The 20310-nt window shown below is 40.0% G+C and overlaps 1 protein-coding gene across 2 annotated transcripts in view; it reads left to right on the plus strand.

The window, feature by feature from the left end:
* The first annotated feature begins 708 nt into the window (after positions 1–708).
* Positions 709–20310, plus strand: part of ATG10 (autophagy related 10) — an 80605-nt gene continuing 61003 nt past the window's right edge. Inside the window, exons 1-3 of one of the 2 annotated variants that reach the window (XM_068666767.1) lie at positions 709–914; positions 1448–1573; positions 7630–7749. In XM_068666767.1, coding sequence (XP_068522868.1) covers positions 1448–1573; positions 7630–7749 — 246 coding nt within the window. In that variant the 5' untranslated portion in view covers positions 709–914. Of the gene's footprint in view, positions 915–1034; positions 1210–1447; positions 1574–7629; positions 7750–20310 lie in introns of those variants that run through there. The other variant, XM_068666766.1, reaches the window with a different exon arrangement.

Consider the following 20310-nt stretch of genomic DNA (forward strand, 5'->3'; position numbering starts at 1 on the left):
CTGATGCCTGTTGCATCACCCAGGCCACCAGAAGACGTGCAGGTGTGAGGGGCTAGAGACTGGCACACGATGTCTGGCACACGGTGTTTCACCCCTGGCTGTTTCTCTCTGGTGCTGCCTGGTTGTGCTGTGGCAGTCAGGGTCTTCTTCTTCCCCTGTGGAGCCACACCTTGCCGACTGGAAGAGGGACTTTTGAGGAAAAAAGTAATCATAGAATTTTAGGTGGCTTGGGTTGGAAGGGACCTTAAAGATTATTGAATTACAGCCCCTCTGCCATGGGCAGGGACACCTCCAGCCTGGCTTTGAGCACCCCCATGGCTGGGGCACCCACAGCTTCTGTGGGCAGCCCTCACCACCCTCTGAGGGAAGAATTTCCTCCTCACGTCTAACCTAAATCTCCCCTCTTTTACTTTTAGTGCTCCCGTCAAGGAACATTCCTTTAAGAAAAAAAAAAACCCTTGAGGAGCTTTGAGCTGAAGGGGGGAGGGGGTTGGACAGCCGGACTGACGGACAGACAGCCAGACAGCCCCCCTTACCCCAGCCCCACCCGCCCGCCACTGAGGCGCCGCCGCCCCTCAGCGCCCACACCCGTTGGGCCACCAGCCCCGCTCCGCGCATGCGCGCCCTCTCCTCCCCCCCCCAGCGCCGCAGCGCTGCCCGCCAGCATGGCGCGCATGCGCAGCAGGCGGGGCGCTGCCACGTGGGCGGGGCCCCCTTCTCCCTCCCCCCCCAACCCCGCGCCGCGCCCCCCCCCTTGGGGACCCTGCCAGGTGCTGGGGGGGGACCCGGTGCTGACCCCCTGCACCCGGGACGGGACGGGACAGGCTGGGGCAGGGCAGGACAGGGCAGGATAGGGCAGGGCAGCCCCGTCCTGTCTTGTCCTGCCCCCAAATCTCCCGTGCCCCCTGCCCCAGGTAACGCGCACTCGTCCCCGCAGGGCTGGGGGCGCTTTTTTTTTGGGGGGGGTCTCAGCAGTGGGTGCAAAAACCCACTGGGAAGGAGGGGAGGAAGGAAGGAAGGAAGGAAGGAGGAGCCAGGCTTTCCGCAGCGCTGCCCTATGAGACGCCAACACGCGGCACGCCAAACGACTTATTTCTTAATGTTTCAACGCAAAAAAAAATAATAAAAAAAATAAAAATATTGACTGCTATGGTAACCAAGCGCTGGGACAGGTCCCCCAGGGGGGCTGTGGCAGCCCCTTCCTCCGAGGTAATGGTGACCCAGCTGGAAGCGATGCTCTGAGCAGGGTTGTTGGGCTGGGTGGGCTCCAGAGAGCCCCCAGCACTCGGCCACCCTGCGATCCTCCAGCTGAAGGGACGGGCTTTTGTGCCAAAGGAGCGAAATGTGCCCCCGTGCCTTTGTTATTTCGCTATTCAGTCGCTGTAAATCAATGCGAGTTATTTTTAGCCCGCGTCTGTCAGTACTGACGTTTCGGTTTGCTCTGCAGATGTCCTGTAGCATGGCTGTCGAAGAGGACTTTTTTCTGGAAGAAAAAAGGTTCAGGCAGCACTGCGAAGAATTTGTTAAACATTCGGAGCAGATAGGAGATGGCTGGGAGTGGAGAACTACCAAGGTAAAAATAACCAAAGTGTTAATTTTTAGATACCCTTGCCGGCCCTTCTGAGCTGTTGGCAACCACTAGAAGCTAGAACATCCTTTTGGGTGGTTTGTATTGCATGAAGTAAATGGCATTTTATTGAGCTGATCCAACAGCACAAGAGCGCAGAGGTGGTTTATCTGAGGATTTAGGCCAAGGCATCTGTTGAATAGGACTCATGGATCCAGAAACAACTGCTGGGATGGACCTCTTATGTAACAAAGGGGTAGGATAATCTCATGACTGCTGCTTTGATGACAAAATGCTTTTTAAGGCGTTATTCTGTCTTCATTTTCAGAATTCCCAAAGATGAGGAAACAATTACAGTTATCAACAAGCCTATCTAGTGGTTGGCTGTGCTTGAAATCTGAAAAAAATACTTTTAATCTGAACTGCCTAGCTTCAGCTGCCAGCAGCTGGAACTTGTACATTGTCTTCGAAGCTGGGGACCCATCTTTTATCAGAATTCTTCCTGTTTTAGTACTTCTAGATTCAGAGGGTCACAGAATCATAGATTGGTTTGGGTTGGAAGGGTCCTTAAGCACTATCTAGTTCCAACCCCCCTGCCATGGGCAGGGACCCCTCCACCAGACCAGGTTGCCCAAAGCCCCATCCAGCCTGGTTTTAAGCACCTCCAGGGATGGGGCAACTTGTTCCAGAGCCTCATCACCCTCAAAGTGAAGAATTTCTTCCTCATACGTAATCTAAATTTCCTCTCTTTTAGTTTAGCGCCGTTCCCCCTTGTCCTATCCCCACACCCCCTGACACAGAGGCCCTCCGCAGCTTTCCTGCAGCCCCCTTTAGGCACTGGCAGGCTGCTGAGAGGTCTCCCTGGGGCCTTCTCTTCTCCAAGCCGAACAAACCCAACTCCCTCAGCCTGTTTTCTCAGGAGACATGCTCCAGCCCCTTGATCATCCTTGTGGCCCTCCTCTGGACTTGTTCCAACACATCCCTGTCCTCCTTGTGGTAGGACCCCAGAGCTGAGCACAGGCTCCAGGTGGGGTCTCACAGAGCAGAGCAGAGGGGGACAATCCCCTCCCTCACCCTGCTGCCCACGCTGCTGTTGGTGCAGCCCAGGGTGCGGGTGGCTTTCTGGGCTGCCAGCACACATTGCTGGCCCATGTGGAGCTTCTTGTCACCCAACACCCCCAGCCTCTTCTCCTCGGAGCTGTTCTCAATCTATTCTCCACCCAGTCTGTATTTGTGCTTGGGATTGCCCCGGCCCAGGTGCAATCCTCTGGATGGCATTCCTTCCCTCCGGCCTGTTGGCCGCACCACAGAGCTCACTGTCATCAGCAAACTTGCTGAGGATGCACTTGGTCCCACTGCCCGTGTCACTGATGTGCCTACTGACCCCTGAGCAACACCACTCGTCACTGGTCTCCACCTGGACATTGAGCTGTTATCCACAACTCTGAGCGTGACCATCCACCCAATTCCTCACCCACCGAGTGGTCCATCCATCAAGTCCATGTCTGTCCAGCTAGTAGACAAGGATGCCATGGGGACAATGTCAAATGCTTTGCACAGGTCCAGGTAGATGGTGCCAGTTGCTCTTCCCCTATCCACCAAGGCTGTAACCGCATCTTAGAAGGCCACCAAATTTGTACGGCAAATTCAGATCGATTCACCCCTTAACCTTGTCTGTCTTAAGCAAAACACATTGACCTCCTTGACTGTTTGGCATGTTTTCTAGTGTTTCTGTGGATCCTTGAATCCTTTCAATATGTCAACATTGTTCTTTGGCCATGGTCAGAACTAGATAATTGATATTGTATCATTGTGAAGTCCAGATCTTCCTACTAAAGGATGACTTTAACCTTTTAAACTAAAATATCACATGGAGTATTCCTGTTCAGCTAATTATCCATAAACCAAATGCAGGGATTTTGTGCCTAAGGATCTAATCCTTCATCTTGCAGTCTTTGTTCTAGATGTGTGACTTTATATATTTTGTGTTTAAATACATGTTAATTACTTGCATACAGCAACCAGAAGAATCTGTATTAGTGATCAATCCTCATTATTTTTTGCTTCCCCATCATTTTTAAACTTCACCAATAACAATTACATATTGTTTCTAGGTCATTAACCAAAATTTGAAATAGACTAGTCCCACAGGACCCCATTAGAATCACTTCTTCATGACGATTCCCCATTTTTTAAGTTGCATTTGAGATCTCTGAATTAATCATTTTTAATCCTTTAGTCGGTGTCAGATTAGTTTGGGATTATTTTAATTTTTAATTTCTGCTTTTGGAATCAATGGCTAATTTACAGAAGTCTGCATGTGTCTTGTATAATATTTATCAAGCGATCTCATCTTTTTAAGTTACCATAACAAAAATCTATTTTTCTTAAGTAATTCCAGTTAATGAATATATTTCATTAATGATTGAATTCCATACGAAGTCTTTGCTTGGCATGATGTAAAGCTAATGTGTGTATAGCTACGCAACTTTGTAAATACATACTTTTAAAGAAATATGGCTATGTGCTGGCCTTCTCCCAAGTTCTCTGAAACTTCCACAGTGCTCAAAGACTTGAAGTACATCAGCAGTTCTTATGTGCTGATTTGAGAATACCTAATTATAGCCACTTCATGCTAATGTCCTGCTTAACTACTCCTGACATGAAGAATTTGTAGTGGTCATAGCACATGGCTACACTGTTTGTATTTTATCTCCAGTACAACAGAAATACTTTGAATGCTTTTTTTTTTTTTTTCTTTGAATGCTTCTATTATTTTCTACCTAATAATAAGGCCATGCTGTTTTAAGATTTCCTTTTTCTTCATTTTTTTTTCCTTGCTTTCTTATATTTTCTTGCTTCTGTGATCGGTGTTCAGTAATAGATGGTTTGAGATACTCATTATCTTAGTATTTCTTTTCTTTGCTGTATGGAATTTACTTCTCTAGGATTTTTTTATTATAATTTTTTAATGTCTTGTTCCCTATCATTTCATGAATTTTGGGAAGAAAAATCATGCTGGTACCGTTTTGAAATGCAGGAATTTCCAGAGTAAATATGTAATATAATTTCCATGTAATTGTGTGGCGGGGTTACCATTTGTAACCCCTTCATCACAGATAAAACAATTCCAGTAAGAAGTGGGATTTTGGCCTTAGATACATTCTTTAAAGATGTTTTTAAAACAGTGCAGTTATTAGCCAAGTGTTACAATGTACCCTTTCTTGTAGGCAACCATTTGAAACTTTAGATTTTGGTCCAAGGTTCTATTTATGAGGGATTTATTCAACAAAGAAAGATGCTATGAGCCTCTATTGGGAATTCAATACATAGGTCAAAGTTTGAACTTTCTGTGAAATATGAACCTCTGCTGGAAATAGCAAAATAAGATAGATTCTTGTTCTCATGTATAAAAAAATTGTGAGAGTTGATTTTTTTTTTTTTTTAATGGACCAAGTTGGCGACTCTGTGATTTCAGAGTGTGATAAAAACCTGGGCACTGAGACCATTCATTTATTCAATAGCATCTGTGAAGGAAAGTATCTCATTGTCTTTTTGCCTTTTTTTTTTTTTTTTTTAACAATGTATGTGTTACGGGCAGTTTGGGGCACTCAGTTTTGCTGATGTAATGCACTTGGATCCCATTCCTCATTCCATGCTCACGTGAATAGACCCATTGATGGCAATAAGACCACACAAGTAAATCAGACTTGTAGAACTGTGTTCTTGTGTTCCCATGTTTTCAGTAGAGATTAAACTTAGGTGATGAAATGCTCATTGTTTTTGCCAAGCTGCTCTTGTGGCACATAGGCTTACATGACCCAAGCAGAATCCTGTATTCTTAGCTGTTAAGTGAAATGTTCTAAATTGTGTCATTTTTATAATCCCTCTTTTTCCCCCAGAAAGAAGGCTGTATAAAAAGCTAAGAGAGCCTCCGATGTAGGATCTGCTGGACCTCAATTTAGATTTTAACACTGACTTTTATTAGGGATGGATAATTAAATCTCATCTGTGATGGCTGTCCCACTGTTTGCTTTCTGTTTTTTTTTTTTTTTTTTTTTTTTTTCTGCTTTAAATACTACAAATTGTATTTAACTAGGTTAATCTGGGTAGTCATACCAAAGGCTGTATCGGTTCACTTTTGTTTATGATACTTAAAAGACATCTGGAAAAGAAAGGGACTCCTTTTCCACATTCATGAGGATCAAAATCCTTATTAAAGTGTTGATTTATTTATAGGTAAAAAGTGTACAAATTACGTACACAGAGTGCAATGGGAAGGATGCTCCTCTTTCCAGCCACCTCTCCAGTGACTTCTGTCAAATATGGAGACTTCTAACTCTGGGTTTCCAGCTGTATCTAACTACTTTGCATGGCATTCAAATACTATAGAGCACAAAGACTATATGGCTTTGGCTCCTTTCCCCTCACTGGAAAAACTGGTTCAGGGAGGTGGATGTTATATCCAGCCCTTCTCTGGCAAAGCTCACTGTGCCTTGGGGTGTTTCACCTCTGTGGGTGGTGGTAGTACTTTCTTTGCTGCTCTTAGGGTGATAAATACCAGTGTAGGTAGCTGTACTCCTGCTTATGCTTGCATGAAACTCCCCAGGGAGAGACTTGAGAGGGTGTTGAGAATGAATGGAGTGGCTTTTGTATCACCAAGATATGCCTAATTTTTTCCACCTCTATTGTCCTCTGCAATGCTTGGTTCTTCAGAGCCAGGATACAGTTGGTTGGTTGTACAACCAGGACATCCAGCAAAGTTTGGCAGATTCATCCTCTCGATGAGCAATATAATTGCTCATAATATGATTCATGCTTAAAAATTCGCAGGGAAAAACACAATATAGATGGCATTATTGTTTTATTTAAGGCGTGAAACTTGATAAGAGCAAAGTACATGTATAGGCTTAACAGATGTTGCAGGTACATATATACTGCAGTGTCACTCAAAGGAGAGAGCTAGCATGTCCAATAAAACCTGTGTTGATTTAAAGGTCAAAATACATGAAATAAACTGTGTCAGAAATGATACATTAACCAAAGAGTTAAATTATGGTTAAATTTGCGGCCTTGTCAAGCAATTTAATGCTACATTAATGAATTCTGTAGAGAGACTGTTTTGAATAGAATCCTTTTTCATCAGATGTTGCACATGTGCTTTCTGTGTTTGTCTAAAATAAAATGTAATGAAACAGCTCATAAAACCCCAATTTATTTGTTTCCTTTGAGAAATATGTTCTTAACATGCAACTACTGTTCTTTGTGTTCTGTATACCCTTTCTCCCTTTCAGAGTGTATGTTTTTCCAGTGATCTGTTAGTAAAGTTTTTTCTCTCTTCTTTGAATTGAAAAAAAAATATATATATATATGTGTGTGTGTGCAGATAGTCAAGTCAGCAAAGAGGGAAAGCTCCTAAAAGCTTCTCCTACTACTCAGAATTGCACAAGGGCATTTTACAACAGTAGACCATGTGGTCTGGGAAGCAGAACGATAAAAAGGGAATTGGGAGAAGGTAAAGCTTTGCTGTTTTTTCTTATATTTGACCCTCAGAAGTGATCAAGAGGAGGGAAAAAAGCTGTCACTCTACACATTCAAATTCTGAAGTTGTTTTTGTTCTTTTTTTAAGCTCTGTTTACCATGTAACTTTCATAAAGTCCTAAAGTAAAACAAACTACTAAGAATTGGGAAATTTATACTGGTATGATTAATGCCTTGCAAGTTATTGGCTGCCCATCTTTTCGTGACCTTTGTGCATTGTCTTCTGATTCCGTGGCAGTCACCCTTTCTCCTGAAGTATCAGTTATCTCATTCAATTTATTACTATATTGAAATTTCTTTTCACTTTTCACATCTATAACTTCCTTTAACACTGGGAACTAGTGTAAACTACCTGTGAGAAGATGCCGAAAAGCAATGCAGTGGTTGGTTCCTGTAAAAAGACTTAGAGCTTGTGCCTAAATGATAGCATTTTGGTAGCTGTTTATTTTCTAGAATAGTGATAGCATTCAGCATTTTGGTTACAGATCTTTTATTTTTTATTTTTATTTTTCTGAACACAGGACCTTGCTGATGGTTATCTCAGTAAAACACAGTTCCGAATAGCAAACAGAGGCATCCCACCAGATCTCAAGGAGAAAAACAGTGATAACATTGAACAAGCACTATTTCTGCATGTTGAGGTAAGTAGAGATTTTAGACTTCTGAGTTAATAAAAGAAATCATGATCAGGATTTTAAAAAATACTATGTTATTAAATTAAGTCCTTCCAGAAAGATTTCAGATCTGAAGTTACGGTTTGCAGTGGCTTTTGGTTATTCTTCATTCAGTTCTTGTTCACGTGTGCAGCTAACTTGGAGGTTAAAACTGGCAGGAAATGGAAAGGCTCTAGCATGTATATTTGTATATACACATATATGTATGTATAGTTTCATCGTGGATGGATGATATTTCTTAGTACATCAATTCACTAACATTAAAAAAAACCTTTAGTGTTTTGAAAAAGGCATCATTATTTAGTTATCTTAGAGGCAAAAATTAAAAAATTAAAGAAAACTTTCAGGTTTATGTTCATTTGAAGTGATATTCTGAAGAAATAAGATGTGTAGAAGCGTTTTATACTTGTATACTTATTTCCTGCTGTGAGAATTCTTACCAAATCTTAAAAATATTGAGCAATTTTTTGAAACCAGTAGTGGGAAAGAAAATAGATTAGGTATTCTTTGACGAAAATAAACTGATTTCTTCCAGAAAATGAATCTTGTTCATTAAACCGAGGGTGACTGATTAGAATAATTATTCGCTTGTTTGACTCTGCATTAGACCTCCAGATTATTGACTAATCAAGATATAAACAGCAGAAGTTCACTCACTTGTTTTCTTGTTATCATACATATGAAAAGAACTTTCGGATTACAATTGACTGAAAACAATGGATTCTTTGCATTATAAACTGCTGAATAGATTGGCAGAGTGTATTTTCCAGTTACCTTTCCCTGTAACAATTCCTTTTCTCTTCTCATCATCACACTGATTTTTTCCTTTTTCCCCACAGAGACTCAGGTACAGGGTCTTAGATAAGTATTCTTTTGGCCTGATTTCTAAGGAAATGCCACTTAGAACAATCATACCGTCTACTAGGTAGTTGTTTCTACTGATTTTTCAGTTCACTCATGGATCAGCTGTGGGTAGAAGAGGGGTAGATATTTCAAATCCTAAAAATTTTGTGAGAACTGATGTCTGAATAGGTGAAATATGACTTTTACTGGTAGCTAGGAGGCTGATCTTCTGTTTGGCTGATCAGTGCAAGTACAGGACTGGACTGAAGCAGCACCTTGGTCCCTCAGGGTACCATGAGGAGCAGCTAGGGTTCAAATGACCCAATAAGTTGCAAACAAGACTTGATCCTGTTGCTGTTAAGACAGCTTGTTCCGTACTCTGAAAAAAATTGGGAAACTTTACAACCCCGTTGCTGGTACACCAGCTTTGATACAAATTGAAATCCACATCATCTTTAAAATCATTACCTTGTCTTTGTTTGATAGTTACAAATTAATAGCATTTGTTTGATAGCTGCAAATTAATAGCATTAGTGCATCTTAAGCATTTTAGGTTTTCCTTTAATTTAAATTCTAGTGTTTCTAAGCTAGTATCAGTGCTTCAGAGGTTGTTATTTAGCTGTCATTACAACAAGGTTTGTGTACTTTACTTCTGGCTTGTAAGAACAGATTACTGTTTATATTCAAAATTGCTTTTTATTATTGCAACTGTTTTAATAATGAATCGAGACTTCATTACAGAATATATTTTAAAAGAGCGTCTTGTAAAGCTGTTTAGTTCTTCCTCTAGAAAATTGTATCAGCTATAGAAAGCGTGTCACAACAAAAGAAAAGGCTTCAGTCTTTAATGTACTGCAATATAGTTTTAGGTCAAACTCTATGGTTTATCTTGAAATATTGTGACAGATTTATATATCTTGAATCATAGTCGTGTCTAGGTTGGAAGGGACCTTGAACATCAACTGGTCCTCTTTGAGGAGAAATCTTTGTTCATGTTGCAGAGTAGCAATAAAGATGAAGTATCAAGCGGCGGGGGGGTCTTAGAAGATGATGTAGGTTATAAAATCTAATAATATGCATAAGAAAATATTGTCTCCTTTCCAAAATATTAGTTGCCCAATAGAGATTATGTCAAACATATATTCTTCATTGAACTAAAGGGTAACCAGGCTGTTCAAAGTGTAGCTATTTAATCTAGAATTTTGTAGAAGCAAACTGATTAGTTAGAGAATGAAATTTGCTATGGACATGTAAAGTAAAACTATTTATTAAAGGCTAAGCAGGAAGATGGAAGCAGTGACTGCAAGGGGGAAAAAATTGTTCAAGAAACCAGTGCATGCATGAAAGGTATGTTTTTTTTCCACAGATGAAGACTGTGAGAGCCTTGTTGCACTAACAGTCTATTGTTTAAATAGGTTTTGTTTTGCAAAAGTACACATTGCACCCGTAAATCACACGGTTTTACAGAGCTGTCTTTTAAAACACTTTATTGAAACAGATTCTGATGAGTAGACTTGAACAAAAGTGGGGGTTTTGATGGAACTAGGGATGTCCTCATTGGTTATATGCAGTCAGTGCTTAAAATATTTTTTTTTAGTATATTTTAGAAAATGTATTTTTATATATTTGAAACCTAAGGGAGCTCTAAGTAAGAATTACAGTTGCTTTTGCAAAACGTGTGGCTGTTGACTGATGGTTTTGCATTTCAGAATTTTCAATTTTCAAATTACTGTTGTGATCTAGATCTTTGCTATATCATATCTCTACTGTTGTTGTGTGTCACTGAGATATTTTCATCCGATCTTCTCCTGCAGCGTGTGGTTGGAGGTAGGACACAGTATTATGTTAGGTAGTTAATTAGGAACAGTCAGAAAGGAAAAATTAGGAAATTAAAGGTCCTTGTAATCAATATCCATTGTTAGGAACAACAAGCATTGACAAAAGACAAGGCAAAAATGTATTGAAGTATATGGCATGTCATAAAAGGCCACAAGATTTCCCTCCAGAGTGTTCCTGGGAAGTCCAGTTCAGAGATTACGAATGGAATGTTGGTTTTGGCAGGCAAAGTGAAAAATAGGAGGAAGATAAAGAAGACAAAATTTTGAAGCTGGATGAAAATATAGGAAAGCTATCCATAATAAGGGTAAAACTCCCATTTAAGTAATTGAACCAGAGGAGATATTGAATAATCCAGTGGGCGTATCCTGTTACAGCAAAGATGATAAATACAGTGTTGAAACTACAGAGAAACAAAATAGTTACTGTTCTGTTTGTTTTTAATCCATCAAGAGATACTAAAGTATAATGATACAGTGCAAAAGATATGCAGAATAGTTGAATTAAAGTAACCTTATTAAAACAGAAAATCAATGATTGGATATCATATTATCAAAAAAGTGCTAATATCATGGGATCCTGAGGGAAACTGATCAAATTATTTGAAAAGTTTATTTCAGTTCATTGGTCATGGACAGTTAACTTTTTCAACTTTCCATCTCATTCTCTGCTATCTAAATATTTGGAGTCTTCGTGGTGAGGGAGTAATGAATAGCTATGTACTCTGGTCTGTTCTGCACAGCGGTCTGTATTGCTTGGTGTATTTGGTTCCATTTACACAACTTGTGTTTTAAGACAGAGAAGAAAAAGCATCTGAAGACCAAGAATAAAATCCTGTGTAGGTTTCTTTTTGCTGTTTTTAGATAGATGCAGCATAAAGCTTGTCACTTACATCTTTTTTTTCAGCCTGAGGAGGTGAAAAAGCAGTTTTCTGTATAAATCAGTCAACCTATTTTAGGGGAGAATGAATCTAGAAGAGTCTATTTTTCTTCATTGATCAAGGAGAGCTAGAAGATGGTTAACTTGGATGTCCGTGTCTGCGTTTTGTCATATGAATTTTGTACAACAAAGTATGGATGAATGCTCATTAAAGGCCACAGCAGTTGTTGCTGTTGATTTCACTGAGATTTCACTTGGACAGTAAAGCTTGTACTTCATTCAGGGCTCGAAGGATCAGCCACTGGAGCAGCTTGCATTGAGAGTCTTTGCATCGAGACTGGCATGCTTGACTTCAGCTGGAAACTTCATTTTTTTTTACAGTGGGATGCTCTTGCCCTTGTGATACCAGCAGTCAGTGCATGCAGGCACAGTTGCCACGTGTGATGGAGCCGTACATACCGGTGTGGCAAAGTACTTGTGGTGGCTCATCACCATTTTAAGGGGGGCAAATTGCTGTATTCCAGCTCCTGTGGGAACTTCGTGCTTTCACGGAGGTTCCTGTGTTGCAGGTGTTGTGAGTTACTAATGACAAGCTGATTGGCAGGAGGTTTCTGTACGGTGAGGCTGCCTGCTCCGTTGCACCTGCAGGAATAGAGCAGAAGCTAAGAACAGGTTTGGGAGCCACTGTGCTGCAAGTTGGCATGCTATCTATTACAAAGCAGGTTTTCCCTTTTCTGGAACTTGAAGGCTCCTGCCATGCACATAGTAGTTAATTGATGGTTGCTTCAGCTCGTTGGCAAGGCTGCAGGATTCAGGCTGTCTCCTCGTTATCCTTTCACATGCCAGAGAGCCTTTGACATCTGCGAGTTTCCAGACACACTCTTGCTAATTCCTGAGCTGTCCTAGGCAGTAGAGGAATTGTTTCATGAACTCATATGAGGGCTGCACAGGGTGTTGGGAGAGGGTACAGTGCCCTGCTTTTAAGTAGGTACAGTGTTAGAGCCATGAGTTGGATTTTGTTCATTGTATTCAAATGACCCTTAGAGCAAGCTTAGGTTAAGATAAGTATGAAGAAGGTTTTACATCTGCATAGACACTGACACTTTAAAAACAGGATGTTTGGAGACAGGTAAGCTTAAATGCTAATACCTACTTAGAGCAGTTTCAGAATGTTTTTCTCTTTGTACCTGTCAGTAACTGAGATGTCAAGCCATTTTTCTAACCATTGCCTGGTTGTCCTGTTCTATGCAGACCCTCTCTCTTTCCATTTGTTTTCTTACTAGAAAGGAATTGAGAATGTTTCTCTGGAAGGCCATTCTCTGATTTCTGTGGGTTTAGTTTAACCAAAATGTTTGTTTTCACATGTAAAAGGGACGTTTGCTCCTTTTCTGGAAGAATTACATCCACAGCTCCATGTGGTAGTATATGCATCCAGATTGGTAAACTGAAACTGCTAACGACGTTGTGGCTAACTATACACAAATTTTTGACCAAGTTTGTGAAGGACACTCCCTTCTAACTAATGAGATGGGATTCAGTCCTTGGGGTAACAGCTCATAGAGAGATCATAAATCTTCTGCAGCATCTTTCAATAGATTGGAAAATAGCATGAGTAGCATGAGATGCAAAGCAAGAACTGATACAAATACATGGTGCTATTTTAAATTTTTAAAGTTGCAATTTTGGTCTGGTTAGATTTCTATTGAGTCAGTTGTCTTTCTGGACTATCCTGACTTTATTCATCTATACTTTTCTGCAGACAGCAGAAACCACCATACTGTATTCTGGCTGTTATTCTGATGTATTCTGGAATAGACACCAATATTTGGTGTATATTCTTTCTTGATCCAGATCAAATCTGTTCCGCTGGGAGATCTGTCAGGGTCTGTACCAAGGAATGTGGAATTGTATAATCTTTTGTATAATTTACTTTATATATAGAATGTGTTTTTAAAATATATCTGTGTTGATGCCCTTATGTTAACCGATTTTATAACTGAGATTCATAGATGTCGTGCATCACAAGCTGTTCACTGAGATTAAATGCAACGATGACCAGCAGTGCAAGGGCAGTAATAAGTTTGATGAACTTAAACCGTGCTTGATTTTGAGGTATACTGGGACAGTAATATCTTGACTGAGGCCATAGGTTCCTCTTCATCTAAAATTGGAAACTGATCCTTCTACATTTGTGTTTTTTTTTTTTCTTTTTCAGTCATCCTTCTTTTTTTCTAAGCAAATCATAGCAAGCAGAATGTTTTTTTTTTTTTTCCTTCCTATAGTTGAAGCTATTTGAATGCTATGAAGTCATATATCGCATATTTTATTATCAGCCTATTGCACTGAAACACTGGCTTTCATTCTGGACATTAATATTTACCATCGACTGTATCCCACTCCAGCCTTTGTTAAGTGCAATGTAGATACCTCTTAAGCAAGACAGAACAATTACTACCACATATTATTACGTGGATTGTTGACAAGATGAAAAATTCTGTACAAAATTTGAAATGAGGACAGTCCTCATGCCTCAAAGAGCTTACATACTGAAAGAGTGAAATGGGAAAATCTGGATTCACTTATGCATTCTTTCTGTTTATTATTCAAATAGCTTAAGGGAAGCAATAACTTGGAGTAATAATTCTCTGTGTGTGGTTTGTCTCAGCTCTTCTCGGTATTGCAGAAGCAGTGAGTCAGCATGGAACCATTTCTGAAGCTACAGCCATTGCTGCTTTATGTAGGAGTGGGCAGGTTGGGAATGTAGAAGGTCTATTAGTAACCGGTGTTGCCTTTGGAAAATGAGCTCTGAGCTTCACTAACATGTCGGTTAAGTTATATATTTATTTCTACATCGACTCGTACCTTTGCTGGCAGATGTTCATTAGTGTAAGTGAAGATTTTCCTGATGAAGGGTGTGGGAGGGAGCCTGACATCTTTCTTGTACTTCATAATGCTGTGTGATTTGCTGTTCAGCTGTTCTGTTCAGTTTATAACAATTAGAAAATTATAAATCTTAGTAATTATTAATCATTTTCTCTCTAAACAACTCTGGTATTTTTAGAATTAAGAACAACTCATTTTTTTGTGCAAAAGTAAATAGCATGAGCTCAGTGTAAACATAGGCAGAACCACAGTATTTGTTGGATGGTTAAAAAAATGTGAAGTAAAAACCCAGCAAAAGTACTTAGGGAGAAAAATGTAAATATATTTAATGGAATCCAGCTCTCACTGGAGAAAATAATAAAAGGTCCTTAGTACACAGGGAGACAATCAAGTATTACATACGGCCCCCAAACGTCAGTTTTTAGTGAATGATCCCAGCTGAAGAGCGGTGCAGCTGCTCCAGAAGCAGGTGAGTTTACCCACAGTCTTTCCCATACTTACCCTGATGCTCCGAGGAGGGAGTAGGTCATGCTGCATAGGTACTCAACCCAAATTATGTTTCCTCCGAATCCTGATGGAAGAAGGTTTGGTAGTTTTGACAGGAAGAAGGAATTCTAATTTCAGTTCAACTCAGATTCTTTTCAGCACACTGGGCTTCCTCTGCCATCGGGTCTCCCTGGAACCGGCTCTTCCTTTAATGCTTGTGCCCATGCTTGTGCTGGGCAGCCTTAATTGTGCCATGGCACGTGTCTGTGCCCCATAATTCTGTATTAGCCTGGCCACTGTTTGGTTCTATCTTCCAAATTCTCTCGATGCTTCATTTTCTGGCATAGTACCACAAGCCTTTTAAAATGCCAGGTCACAGGAAGAAAACCCAAACTGGTGATGGAAACCTGTAAAAAAAAAAAAAAAAAAAAAAAAGAAACCACCTGTTCTAAGGAGATCTAAAGCGAGTTGCAAAATGCAGCAAAGATGCTTGTGATTTTGCTTAAAACTATATTAATCTAAAAATTGAATTAGCTTGTATTAAGCCACATGAAAAAAATCTGGTGTGGGTTTTATTAACTTTGTTTTAGATTAAAAAGCTTGGCAAAAGAATGACATTGTTTAGAAATACTAAAGCTGAAAGAAGCTTCAGGAGAGATTACTTCCCTTGCATGAGCTGGGAAAACCTCAATAAAGGAGGAATGCGATGGTGACAGAAGTCATCTGAGTCCAAGATAAATCCTGCTTCTAGACTTTTTCATGGTGGGATGTTTCAGTCTTCATGAAAGAGGCTAAATGTTTCTCCTCTTAGGAACTTCTAGAGGCATGGGAAGTTTCTCTCTCTCCCCCCCATACCTTTGCAGATCACTTTTCTGTGTGTGACTTCTGTACCCTGGCAAATCTTTTTAACAGTAGTTACATTTAGTTTTCAACAGCTTTGATGACATGCTGTTGGTTTGGCTGTTGTTGTGTGTGGTAGGACTGTAATCTGTGTTCTCCATTTTACACATTCTTTGATTGCTGTTCGGTTTTACCCACTAGAATGTACTTAGTGTGTTTTTACAAACCTTAGAAATGATATCAAAGCAAATACAAACTAATTACGAAGCTTTTGGGAGAACTGAAGAAGCACACTGTATGACCTTTAAATATAATTTCTTTTTGGTGTAGATGTTAGTCCAAAGCGTTTTCAACTTTTTGTGTGCTTAGTATTCAAAGTCATCACATAATATTAGCAAATGAATTCTACATCAAGCACTGGGAAAAAAAAACTTCTAATTCAGCTTGGGTAACTGGATGCGACAGTTCACTGAGAGTTACAGTGGTTGAAGGCATGCCTTAATCCCAGCAGAATGTCTTCTTTCTGCAATAAATAAACCTCCATTTCCTTTGAAGCACACGTTGAGACTAGTAAGTGAAGACGGTTTTCCCAGAGCCTGAACTCTGAGAGACTAATAGCGCCACTGACAAAATTATTTATAAGCTCATTCATTTGGCCCGCAATCATGTGTTACAGATATTGGAAAGAAATATTGTTGTTTTGTTTCTACTTCAGTGCATTGTTTACTGACATCTAGAAAGTTGTTCTGAAAAAAAATGGTTTTTTTTTTTTTTTATTTATTTTTCAATCTAGAAAAGAAAACTTACACTGAGAGCTTGGAACTTTTTTTTTAATTTTTGAAGTTCAGATTTTGTTAAATAAATTTCAAGTATGAATTAATTTCATAAGAGTACAGACTGCATTTTTATGTGCCTTTTTAATAAGTCATTATTATTAAGTCATAAATAATATTTTTAAAATGGTGCCAGGGTATACTTCAGAAACAGTTGTCTTTGCCCTGTAAATTATGTGGCCAAAGTTACCTTAAAACTGCTTGTAGCTGCACGTTCAGAAGTCTTAGAGATATGCAGGATACAGATTTAGATTGTAACCTACCTGGCCTTTCTGTTTCCCCTCTCTGTCTTCTAGGGTAATGTCTTTTATAATTTATTTATTTATTACAAGGCTTGGTAACTTTTGCGTCAGATAGCTTGATACCCACAGTTGATAGCTTTGATGTGATATGCTTGACGTGCCTTGATGTTTGCCCAGCTTCTATAGTTTTGTAAGTTGCAGGGCTTGTGAGAAATGAAAATCTGTTTTTCTATTTTCAATTTAATGATATAACTTTAATAGTCATATTAAGAAAAACCTATTATAAAAATAGATCTTATTTGTTATGTTTTTTTTTTTTTTTAATAATTCTCCCATCTTTTTTCCTCCAAAACCAGAAGGTCTGATATGAACTACTGTAGGTTGAAGAGATACTCAAGTGATGGACATACCATTGGTGCTTATAGTAAACACCATAGCATCAGATTACATTATTAAAAATATTACAGCTGTATAACATCACAGAATGGCTGAGGGACCTCTGGAGGCCATCTGGTCCCACCGCTGCTGCAGCAGGGCCACCCAGAGCAGGGTGCCCAGGCCTGTATCCAGGTAATTTTTGGAGATCCCCCCAGGAGGAGGCCCCACAGCCTCTGGGCAGCCCGTGCCAGTGCTCAGCCACCCGCACAGCACAGAAGTGCTCCTGGTGCTCAGGGGAACCTCCTGTGCTCCAGTTTGTGCCCACTGCCTCCTGTCCTGGCACTGGGCACCACTGACAAGGCCTTGGCTCGGTACTTTCTGTGCCCTCCCTTCAGGTATTTATAGATAACAGATGACATCCCCTGGAGCCCCCTCCACTTCAGACTGAAAGTCCCAACCCTCTCAGCCTCTCCTCATAGCACCGTTGTGGCATTCATTTCCTGAGTGTTGCTCTGCTTGGGGATAATGAGAATGAAGAGACTGGAGGAACATACCAGTAGAAAACACTGATTCTTCCTCATATATGAGCAGGTAGATGCCACACACTTCACCATCTACGTCTCCAAAATTGTGTTCAGTAGTTGAAAAAAGCGCTATGCTAGAGTGTTTTTACTCAGTACAGCTCATAAGTGGGAACAGGCATGTGGTTAACAGCTCACTAGAAAGAATAAAAGACCCATTTTTGTTACTCTGAATTTTACTCTAACAGCTTGCTTTATCTCTTAATTGTATGGGTTTGTATATGAAGACTCTGCGCTTCAAAATTCAGAAGAATGCATGATACAAATTGGTGGTGGTTGTTCAGAATTGATTAATCACTGAGATATGCCCAATGCAAAAGGAACATGCTCTGAGCATATACATCGAAACTGACAGTGATGTTAAATATAATAAAAAGGGGATTAATGGTAAAATCTTTGTGTTCCTAAAAAACAGTCATTTCGTGTGTTTGGAATAATCTGGCCTCATGAAGATAGAGATAAGGTAGTTGGGAGGAATAGGAGTACTTGTGAAAATAGTTGATGCACAACTACATTTTGGATTGACTAGTATAAGGTAGAGAGAGACAAGAGAGCTACCTGTATCATGAGTAGCATTTTGGAGGCCTGGATTTTAAAGTGTGCTTCTGTTTTCTGCCCATACTTATGTCATGAGTTAGAGACAGTGGTGCATGGGGTCGGACAGCGTGAAGAAGAATGAAGCTTGCTCCCAGCACTCCGTGTGGCATTGCTGCATCAGCACGTTGGGCGGTGTGTGTTGTGCCAGGTGTAATTAGTTTGCTCCCTCCCAGAGTGGGAAGGAGTCCTGGGGGAAGCTGCAGTGCTCTCTGATCATGATTTTTTGGCTGGCCAGGGGCGGGGGGCAGTCTGATGATGTGCTGTTCTAACGCAGGGCAGAGCATTGTCTTTTTGTCCAGGCTGTATTTGTCAAATGCTTGTGACATCAGCTCACAAACGAGAAACATGACACTGTAGTATTTGTCAATACTGCTCTACCACAAAGGAAGCAAAATCACAGTCTAGTCAGTTGTTAACATTTTGCTTTTTATGGTGAACCTCCAAATACTTGATGTTGCAAGCCTTGCATATATGCCTTCCTTTGTTTCTTTTAAATTAAATTACACTGGTACAGTGTTATGCTCTAATTTTCTAGGGAAAATGCTCATCTGTTGGATCAATACTCTGATTTTGGCTAAGTGCCTGTGTTTTGTAGCAGCATCATATGCTTCATTTTTCACGTTAGTGTATCTGCACTATTCACCTGCAACATACAGGTCATGTTGGCGTGAAGTGAGTGTTGGAGGTTTAGGGCAGTACAGTGAGCAGTGTTTTCCTGAGAACCAGGCGAAATGGATGAACTTCTACATGGTGCTGCACTGTAGAAAATTCCAGAGTCAGGAAGCTCTTAGATTGCTCGTTTTATTTATTTCTGAAAATTATTTTACTACTTGTAAGAAGATTCCTAAGTTATGTGCCCCTAGCTGTGTTTAAGTCCTGTAGCATGGACTGCAGCCCAGCAAGCAACCCTGGCAACTCTGCTTTTGGTGGTGGGGATCCAAGACCTGATCCCAACTTAGGGGTGCTGAAATTACACCACTGAAAATTTACATCTACCAAAAGTGTAAAGCAGTAAATTATCTTGAAAGTTAAGAAGACTGACTCAATTTGTCATTGTCATTTCAGTTACTCCGCCTTAACAGTCTCTAGTCTTTGATACAGTTGTTTTTGCTGTGAGGTCTCATTGTGGGTTTTCAGATTTTTACCCCAAAACCATCTCGCCATCATTGTCTCTGAACTGCTAATATGGGTCACTCTCAAGGTACATGAAACACTGTTTTTCTCCTGTGTTACAAAGCACTGTCATTATTTCCTACTCTGGAAAAATTCGCAGTCCCATACTTTTTTTTTTTCCTTTTTTTTTTTTTTTTTTCCCCATGTTTTAAATCTTTCTACACTGTCAATTTTGTTAGCCTTATTAGTTAAAACAAAAAAAAAGAAAAAGCAGTCACTGCTGGTTTGTTGTTAGTGTTGTCAATATAGTGATTTACATTTCTCCTCAAGGTCAGAATGCAAAGTGTCCCCCATGTATACTATATACATGCTGTGTAGTCTGTGTGTGATTCTGAGGTCTAATCCTTCCTAGCTGTAACCAAATAGCATTGAAGTTGATGGAAATTTAGGAAGTTGTGTGTAGGAAAATGTTTTCTGTAGTTATGAAATATGTCAATATCAATAACAACAGTAACTTACCTAGCATCATAAAGACACACACAATGAGGAGACACTGCTTTCTTGTCTCATAATAGCCAACTTGTAGCACATGTTCTATAAAAACGTAGCTGTATAAATAAGGTTGGGTTTTGCTTTTTTTTCCTTCTCTATTGGGCTGGTACTCAACATAGTATTACCAAGGCAGTATGTTAAAACTTAGTACTGATGGGATTGTGAATGCACCAATTTCAAAATTACTATTCCAGTTTATAGCAGGAATGAATTTGGTTCTGTGAGTTTGTATAAGATACAGGTGTTTTCCTGAACGAATAAGGCAATATATCTTAAATAATAGCAAGTATATTTTGCTTGAATTCAGCTTGTTAATGTTGTGTAATCTTTCTGCCCTGGTTTGCCAGGAACTAGTTCAGACATTGCTTAGACATGTTTATTGACAATTTCTGTGAGACACTCTCACTTGTACATTCCAAGCAAAGGGAAGATTGTTTAAATGATCATATATGTTTGGGGATGGGA

This window comes from Anas acuta, chromosome Z (genome assembly GCF_963932015.1).
Source record: "Anas acuta chromosome Z, bAnaAcu1.1, whole genome shotgun sequence".
In the NCBI taxonomy this organism is placed as follows: Eukaryota; Metazoa; Chordata; class Aves; order Anseriformes; family Anatidae; genus Anas; species Anas acuta.